The sequence below is a fragment of the Nicotiana sylvestris genome, chromosome 7 (genome assembly GCF_000393655.2).
Source record: "Nicotiana sylvestris chromosome 7, ASM39365v2, whole genome shotgun sequence".
Classification (NCBI taxonomy): domain Eukaryota; kingdom Viridiplantae; phylum Streptophyta; class Magnoliopsida; order Solanales; family Solanaceae; genus Nicotiana; species Nicotiana sylvestris.
In genome coordinates this window covers 13829551-13839757 of record NC_091063.1, presented here as the reverse complement: position 1 = coordinate 13839757, position 10207 = coordinate 13829551, and the positions used below count along the sequence as shown (strand labels likewise).

Below are 10207 nucleotides of genomic sequence, written 5' to 3'. Positions count from 1 at the left end.
AATATGACTATTTATTATTTTTACCCGTTTTCAATCTTATGACGCTGAACTTTTAACATATATGGATTACTCACGACTCTGTCTGAATAACGCATTAATATTCGTCTAAGAAACCAAATATGAGCCATGACGACAAGAGGATCACCAAGCATGGCTCCAGCAGCAAAGATTTGCTCTACATTGCTAAACAGATGCTCAAACATATAGAGCATATATCCAATACTCAGCTCATCTGCGAGTTTTCTGTTTTCATTTTCTATTTTAAAAGCCACTTAAAGAAGAGCTTTTATAACCAAACCAAAAATCGTTATGACAACAAGTACCATCCACATCAATGAAGAACGATATTTAAACCTGGAAATCCTTTGATTTGTCTGGAATCTTCATCATAAATAAAGCATACACTTTGAACATCTGGCATACAACTGAGATCGAGCAGCATCTCAACCAAATGAAACAAAGGTCCGGTATCCCAATTCCCAAATATGTCGCTAAATGATGGAAGCAAAGTGAGTTTGACCAGAGATAATTAGTGCACTTGCGAGTGAGCAGTATCTGATTCCTCAGTTTCATTAAAGGTAATCGGTGTTGTCCCACTGAATTGCTTCCTGAAAATCAGAAAAATACATCAGAAATATATTTGATAACCTTTAGCCGCGGGTCTATCAGAAACAGCCTTTCTACCTGCGCAGGGTGGGAGTAAGGTTTGTGTACACACTATCCTCCCTAAACCCCACTTGTGGAATTAGACTAGGTATGTTGTTGTTGTTGTTAAAATGTCACGGTACCAACTCATTGATTCAAAATATTACTGAACTCTTATCAAAATTTCAATCACCAGCTGCTACTTCTTTTAACTAGTATTAGTATCCCGCTCGGATGCGCGGACACTAATCATGTTAAATATTTAAGTTATTTGGATTGTATGTAAATAATTTTAAAATTTACACTTTCTCAATAAATATAGATAATAATTGGATATTAACTACATGAAAAAAATTAACAATTTTTTCTTTTTTTTTTTTTTATATCATTCTTGCCGGTGTCGTTGGATCCTAAAAATAGCCAGGAAGCAAAATAATAACTCATATTTATGGCAAAACAATTAAATGTTGAGACAATGAATGACTATTTGGATAAGACTTAACTCTTTTACTACTACTTGAACTCTTATTTGGTGTGTTGATATCTCTTAAAAAATATTTCTTTCTTAAAATTTCAGTTTCTAAAACATTATTTTTCAATAATAATTATTTTTATAATAATGTAATTGAAAATATTATTCTTAATTCAAAACTCATTTTAGTTGGCTATCTAAAAATATAAAAAAATTCTTTAGTTAGTGAATTTTTTTACTCCATTTTGATATTTGACATTAACCATGTTAAATATCTGAGTTATTTGAATTATATGTAAATAACCTTAACATTTAAACCTTCTAAATAATTATAGATAATCGTCAGATATTAATTAAGAAATACTACATGAAAAAAGACTAACATTTTCTCAATTCTCGTAATGATAATTTTATTTTTGCACTATTCTCATAGGTATCATTGGAACCAAAAAATAGCCACAAAGTGAAATAATAACTCATATTTATGGCAAAGCACAAAGGTTGACATGATATATACGATTCTTTGATTATGACGTGACTCTTATACTACGATTTGAACTCTTATTTGGTATGATTTTATCTTTCAAAAAATATTTTTATTTTGAAATTTCAATTTCTAAAACTTTATATGTATTATAATAATAATTATCTTTATAATGATGCAAGTGAAGATATTATCGTTAATTTAAAATTCACTTTAATCGGCTATCTAAAAATTTAAATGATTATTTGGCCGGATTTATTTCAGTATGACTCCACTTTAAGTTTATCGATATATCTAACCCCAGAATTTGAATTTTTAATACCCTATATATACAAAAAATTTGTTCTTTGAATCATTAAATGTTAAATTAATTGATTATTATTATAAAATATCGCATATATTGTCTTAAAATTGTTACGTAGTTTATTTTTCGACACCATACTTGGCTTAACCTCAACGAAAACTACTCAAATTGCATTCTAATTCAAATGCGAATATCATATTAGTTTGTTAGTAATAATGATTTTTTAAATCGATGATTTTTATAAGATATCCTTATCTTATAATCTATGTATTTGAGTTGAAAAAAAAATATTTGAAATCGATGAGATTAACTTTCAAATTTTTTATACTCAACAAAGATGAAACATAAGAAGACATTTGTTGTTCATCTTTTATTTCTCGTTTTTAGATCTTTCTAACATTTTGTTTCAATATTTATTTTCTTTTATCTTATTTTTTATGTCATTATTTCTTTTGTAACAAAAAAATTAATTTATTTTACTATAAAAGGATGTATTTTAATAAAAATTGTCTACATATGAACTTTAATTATATTTTTAGTCTTTGGTTGAAATTATTTCATATTTTTCTTTTGGCTTTATTTAATCAGCCTAAATAGGTGCTCACCCGACCATTTAAATTAAAAATTTGAATGATGTGTAATTTATATATAATCTATATATAATATGTGTATAATCGTGTATTATCGGCGTATCATCTATTTATATTAGCTATAAAAAGTAAACAATAAATATGGTCGGCTATTATGTAAATATTCCATAAGATTTCGGTTTTTTGAGTTTATCCATGATATAACTTCTATTATAATAATTTTAAAACTCTCTACTAATGTTCAAAAATATCTTATCTTTTTATTATCTTTGAATTAAAAAAAAAGTAAAGAGCTTTTTCGAAATAATTTGTTTACATTTTAAAAAAATATTTCACGTCATACCAATTTTTTCTTTATATATACTCTTTGTTACACTTAAAAGTCACTATAGAAACCAATTTCTATCTTGTTGAGTTTGAAAAAAAAAATCTTGGACATAATTTAATGATTCAAAACTAATACTCTTCAACGAAAAAAATTGGTATGACGTGAAATATTTTTTTTTAAAATGTAAACAAATTATTTCGAAGGGTTTCAGCTTATACCCTTCAATTCCTTGAATGTGCTAAATTAAAATTAATGATAGCAATTGTATAGACAAAGTTTTGTTATTTGTTTGATGTCCATTTATGCAAATTGACTCTTCAAACAAATATTCTTCAAGAAGAAAAAAGAAATATTTTTTCTTTAATATTGACTGATTTTGTGATGTTTCTTTCTCCAGCATGTATGTTTACTTTATTATATATGTAAGTAAATTTTTATTTGGTTTTGTAAACTATTTTTTGTTATTTAGATAAACATAGACGTGTACCTTATATATTACATTTATTTTAAAAGAATTTCGTTTTATTCAAATCTAGCTACAATGTTTCAAAGAACAATACTTATAAGATTTTAAATATGAAAAAGTTTTATAGTTATATGGAGTATTTTTTTTTGGCTAGATGCGAAGTAGTATTTAAATAATTAGAAATAACAAAAGTTCCTAACATGATTGCATATGATAACATGATTAAAAAAGATAAATTTTATTTTTAATGTAAATTCGAATTTTAGAACTTTATCTATAAATTCAAAATTATCTTTTAATTCAAATTCCGTATATATATATATATATATAAAATATTGTATTTAACTAAAATAGTCAAATATAGAATAAAGTTATCATATACTATTGACATTTATTAGCTTGCCACTTGGCTTAACCATAATGTCAATCATATATGGTAACTTCCTTGCTTTAATATATATATAGATTCTACCTATTTACTTGGTCAGTCTACATCTGTTTGCCTAGATAGTTTATTCTAAGCCGATGAAATAAGCAGCATAAATGAAAGGGCAGTTACGGAGAATTATGAATCAAACCAACAAAAGAACTTATAACAAGAGAGAAGGATTGAATACCTTTGTGAAATGGAAGTTTCTTGTGATAATGCCTTCTCCAGTCTCTCTTCAAATGGCGTTGCATGCCAACTTACTTTCTGATCCTGCCAAATCCCAAAGTCATCAGCTTAACCTCATTGATTAATGTAGCTAAGAGTTGGGATGTGCACGGAAAATAAGAGTAAAAGAGAAAGTAAAAGCGAATGCTAAAAAACTAAGCAGGCCAAACCTCCTTATACTTGTTTGTTGAATTAGGAATCCCGTTTCCATCCCACCATTTTTTGGGAGATATATGAGAATTTTCATCATCTTTCCAGTGAGCAGCAACTAACCCAAGAATAGGCCTATCTCCAGGAGTTCTGCCATAATGAACATTGTCACCATAAACTGAACCATTATGCTGCTTACCCTCATCTTGATTGATTGAAGATGGTTTCAGCCACGAAGACAAGCTTGCTTCTACCTTGAAATCTTTATCAGCTGTAGCTTCTTTTAATCCAGACATTCCTTGTTCTGACGAAAAGCTTGCTTCATTTGGACAGTCACCAGATTCTGTCATGTTACTAGACAATAATATGGAATTAGAGTCTAGAATGGAGTAGGAATCTTCATCTGACAATTCCTTCAACTGTGATGCGCCATAAACAGGGTTTAACACTGGATAAACAAACTGAGACCTGATCCGTGCAGTTTTTCCATTTGCAATATTGTCTAAATATGCTGGAAAAACAGTTCCAGGTGTTTGCATTTCATCACTTAGTTTTAGGGGGGTTGGATAGGGAGAATTCTTCAATGCATAGGAATTGCCTGGCTGCTTTGAGTTTTGACTGTCAAGTGTCGATGAAGAACTTTTGCATGATACTGCAGATAGATCGGACTCACAGTCAAAACGAACAGATTTGTTCATGTATTGGGCACTGGGAGCAAATGTTGGTGTAATTTCTGAAGCTGTGTATTTATGAGTCTGATTAGCATTAACCTCAATGGATGCCGGAGTGTTAGAAGACCCACTACCATGAATAGAGCTTTTCGACAAATTTTGACTACTGTGTCCATCCATCATGCAGCTACAGAGACATAAGACAACATGAGATGTAAAATAGCTAGACAGACCTTCATTTAAAAAATAGCTAGTCCAGACATGCTAAATATGCATACATCCCAGTGAAATAGCAAGGGAACATTTAAAATGGATTGTTACCCTAAGAACATCTTTAACAAGATCAACGATAACTGTAGGGATTGACCAGCGTCTTTTTAAGGTCAAAGTTGTACCTGCTTGGTGAACGTGCCAAGGAACCATAATGTTTTTCCAGTCCATTGCTTTTACTAGGTGTAATAGGGTCCTCAGGTGGCAAATTCAGGTTGAGCTCTTGAACAGCCATATCAGAGAGCCAAGACTTGAATTTTAAAGGTTCAACATCTCCTGTTGAAGTTGATAGATCTTTGCGTTTCACCAAGCCTTTTCGAAGTTCAGCAGGAGTCTCAGGTAAGGTTCCACAAGCTTTAAGAAACTTGGCCTGCATAATAACTCACACAAATAATTTAATGCAGAAATAATCTAAAAGTAGGAGGTGGAAACCCCAAATCTAAGTTAGCCTGGACTGGATGGTTACTATCAGATGAAAGTTGCAGAAAGTTTCAGTGTCCAAAACTAAAAGGAAGGGAAGGTCTTCTGTTAATCGCAACAATTAGTAAATCAAAGAAGAACAAGAATGCTACATATTCAGGCACTAAATAATTAATCACATCATATATAATGTTGGATCTTATTTTCTGTCAGCAGAAAATTCACAAACCTTCAATGCATTTCACTAAAACTTTTATAGGAATTCGCAAAGTTGAAGTTATACAAATCCAAACAGCAAAATAAGGTGACAAACACATGCAAAGGTCATAATGATCAACAAATTTGATAGAACCATTCAAGGATTGGTAAAGATTGACAAATCATTGAAGTGTTATGACCAAATTGCACCAAAATCAATAGAAACAGCTAATAACACCATTGGCAAAGCTTAGAGCTAAGTCAAAACTCAATCAAGGATAAATAAAATTGAATTCACTTCCAGTAATTGGAGTCAGGTCAGGGGCCAGCGGGCATGCCCAAATAATAGCTAGCAGGATGATGAAATATGATGAAAAGGGAGACAAGGTAGGTGTGTCAAAACTAATGTTGCTTTCTCTATTAGCTTAATTCGACACTTGGTGGAATTAGGCCATCAACTCTCTATTGTTGTTTGATTACCTATGTCAGTTACATTAAGCTTTTTCTTCTGCACAATGAGGCAGGCGCTATCCTACAGAATTAAAAAATATCTTCTTTTTATAGACAGATCTCAGCAATCTACTGTCTTGAAATTTTGATGTGCTACTTAATGTGTGCAAATTACAACAACAATAACAAACTTGTGTGCAAATTATGTTTTAGTAAAACATATCTCCAAGAAACTACACATAACAATGACCCCGAAATCTATTCAAACTTCCTAAAAGTAGAGATGTTACTGATTTCACATTCTGACTTTTTTGCACATCCTTTTATGCAAGTTCAACAAGAGGGAAATGTCGGGTACTAAGTAAATGAAAATCTCTACTATTTGAAGAATACAAATTATAGGCGGATGAGGGAACTCTTAAGTAATTCATCTTTTGTATAGTAGGTATAACTGAAAAGGTTGACTTTGTTAGCTCCTTTCAAGTATGAAAGGACGCCTTCTTGTACTGTATAAATTTTGTACATTTCAGCACTTAGTGCTTTATAAATGAATAAATATTCCTTAATTTTCTCAAAGAAAAACAGAACATCTAAGGTCACTAACATGGAAATTAAGATACTATATGAAATAGTGAAATTAGAGGGAATATATATATATGTGTGTGCAGCTTACCTATGTTTTCTTTTAATTGATTTTAAGTACCTCTCCTCTTCATGTAAAAGGCGAACAGAAAGGGAAACTTTCTCCTTCAAAGTTTCATTTATTCCAGTGTTTTTATCAATTACCCCATACATATGCAATTGTTGCAACATAAATTTAATAACTCACAAAGTCATATTTAATATTTTAACCATGGAACTTCAGGAAAATGAACCTGATCCCTGAGCTCTTTCGCATCCAACTCAGACTTAGGTGTTCCTGTTTCTTGCTTATCCATTTCTGTTTGGTGCAAATCATTATCCTCGCCTTTTTCTGATATCATCAGTGCAAAAATTCATGAGCTCAAAAATATTACTAGTAACAACTTTAATGAATTGACTGAAGCAAAGAAAAATCATTTCTACAACATAAAAATTAAAGATAAACAATAAACTACCTTCAGAAATAAATAGTGAAGATAATGGACTCCTGTTGCGAGACACGACAGGTTCCTGGTCAAGTAACAAAAATCAAATAAACAAAAATTATTAGCAATTTTGAATTTCTTCTATATTTAGCAAACCAACAAAAATACAGTAGCTATAGAAAGTATCGTCAGAAATATATCATTATGTAAAGTAACTCTAGACCGCAAATTTCATCCTTATAGCTACTCAGTAATCAAACGTCAGAGAGAGAGACACAAAATGTGACAGTAAATAGCTTATTAATTCTCTTTTTTTTCCCCTATAATCTCATTAGGAATCAGCTGAATTTACCAGTTCTCAAGTAAATCGAAAGTTTACTACTATAATTTATGGTTAGCTTATTTGGTCATTTGTTCGTCTTTTTCATAAAAAATTCACCAGAAACTAAACACAAAAAATACATTAACAAATAAATTAAATAAATAAGAAGTTCAAGACGACCTTAGTAGATGTAGACTGGGAGACGAGGTGAGATTTAGGATCGGAGCAAGGAGCAGGAGAAAGAGAACCATCCTTGATACGAAAACAACCGAATAAACATCCCATGGCGGCGACAACCAGTGCCCTAAACACTCCAACGATATCGCGATTTTTCGGATAATTAAGTTCTTCTTCGGAAGGTAACCTTGACCATAACATATTTCTCAGGCTATTTCATCCTCCGATTACCGCTCAATTGATTGATTGATCGATTGAAAATGCCATGAAAGTGAAAACCCTAGCTAAGCTTTCTATTTCAAATTGCGTGCGGTGGAATTCAGAGAGTGATGAGATTTAAAGAGAAGGCAAAATTATTATTGGTAAGGTGAGGAGTCACTGTATGTCTTGTATCGATGGCTTTTTTCGGATTTTGAATTTCGAACCGGGAGGGAAAATAAAAGGCTATACGCTTTTTATTACTATTTTTCTTCTTGTCCTTTGAATATTAACTCTCGTTTCCTCACGCGCGACTCGCGAGTATGCATTACATGAAATTGTTAAGGGACTAATTCGATTAGGACAATCATTAATTTTTCTTTACCAATTAGGACAGTCATTAATTAGTTGGGTAAAATATGTCTGTCAGTGTGACCGTAATCCTCTCTAGTTTTTTAGTGTCCAAAACTTGCAAAAATTATGAAAAATTCGAGGAAGAAAAAGTTCATTTCAGTTACACCCTCGGCCTAATGTCTAACTCAATTTAATTTACTAGACTTTATTTGTTTTACCCTCGTAGTTTAGTACTTTCTATTCACTTTTACTCGCCTATTTTAAAAAATGAAGAAGAAGATAATTTTTTTCTATTTTACCCTTATAATTTTTTTTCTATTTTACCCTTATCATTAACTATTTATTCCCTAAATCATTTTTCATGATTTTTTGAAATGTTATCGTTATTATGGGTATAATAATAATTATATACTTTATTTATTATTTCTAGGGCGGTGAAAAGTCCATTATAAACAAATAAAAATGATCTCAGGCACTAATTGTATGATAAAAAGGGATATGATTAACTTTTACCTAAAGTGCAGTTTTGTCATAATTAATGTATGATGATTTATGAGGCTCAAAAAGGGAAGTTTTTTCTTCCTATTTCTTTCCTGCTATTACTATAGGCGAAAACTTCATATTGAAGAAACTCCACATTACTGTATGGGTTAAAATCCGCCTTTAAGATATTCAGGCCGAGATAACACCGCGAGAGGGATCTTAGTTCGTCATTTAAGATGGACAGAGAAACCGTGTAATTTGGTGGTCGAGGAGTCGAGAAAAGGCACAGTCAACCAATGGGGATCAAGGTTGAGGTCGAGTATTGGTAATGGAGCTGCAACAACTAGTTTACAAGATAAGATCTGAAAGAAAATATTCTAAAGGATATTCTAGAAAATATTCCTTATATTTGTACTATTAGGGTTTCTTGGGTATGGATCCCACATAAAGGGAAAAGGGGACAGAATAGAGACACGTGAGATTCAATTGTAAGAACAACACTTTGAAAAAGATTCAGTTTTCACTCGATACAAGATTTCACTTTTCACTAAGATTCTCATCTCTCTTTTACCATCAAATCCAAGATATCCTCGATTATACGAGGATTCGTTGTTCAATCATTGTTAGGTAGAATGTTCATTTATTCTACCCTTTATTGATTGAATTATTTCTCTTTTTACTTAAATGTCGTCTACCGTCATTTATTGAATATCATACACTCTGTCACTATTCTTGATTATTTAAAGACATTTATCACATAGTATTATATTTGTTCTCATAAACGTATATCATTTATTTTTTCTGACATTAAGATTTGAGGAAATTATTCTTAACTAAGATTAAACTTTGTTTAACTGAAATTAATTATTTGAACCAAGATTTACATTTTTGGGTCAAATAATTTGGTACCATTTGTGGGATTTCTTAGCTAAATTTTTAGTTTTCTCTAGATCTACAACTAACGTCGGTCACTGACGTCACAAAACCCAAACTATCTTCTCTTCCCGTGTGCAAAACCTAACATGTCACTACATTGGGCCTTTACACCCTTGCTGACCTCAAGCTACTCTTCTTTACTTCTCAACGTCCCTTCAAGGACGCTGCATTTCTCAATAGACTTCACCAGCTTATCGTCTTTCTCCCTCAACTCGTTTCAAAGGCCTGCATGTTGCCACCCTCCTTGAGTCGCGGTGAAACTCACGGTACTTGCGTCGGCACTCAAAGTACTTGTTTTTCAATCTTACAAAAATCTCGCTACGCCTCTTCTCCCTTTGGGCGCTCTCGATCTTCAAAATCACAGTGTACGACCAGAAAAAAGAAAATAACTGAGTCAGAAACAAAAACAAAGACAAAAAGAAGAAAAGAACATGACACTGAAAACTCACTCTAAGGGCAAGGCCAACAATACTCCTCGACAGAGTAGCATCACTCAACTCCTTAAGGGTCTTACCCTCTATCTCAGAGCTGAGGAGACCGAGGGCGGGGACCACGTCCTCCGTATTC

The 10207-nt window shown here is 31.8% G+C and overlaps 1 protein-coding gene across 1 annotated transcript; it reads right to left on the bottom strand.

The window, feature by feature from the left end:
* Positions 1 to 272: 272 nt before the first annotated feature.
* On the bottom strand, positions 273 to 8030 carry LOC104222370 (protein JASON). The gene is made up of 7 exons (XM_009773600.2): positions 7673 to 8030; positions 7201 to 7255; positions 6979 to 7076; positions 5161 to 5405; positions 4115 to 4952; positions 3907 to 3989; positions 273 to 608 (listed from the first exon to the last, which is right to left on the bottom strand). The coding sequence occupies exons 1-7, from the start codon at positions 7868 to 7870 to the stop codon at positions 530 to 532; spliced, it is 1596 nt and encodes a 531-aa protein (XP_009771902.1). The 5' UTR covers positions 7871 to 8030; the 3' UTR covers positions 273 to 529.
* Between the last annotated feature and the right edge of the window lie 2177 nt (positions 8031 to 10207).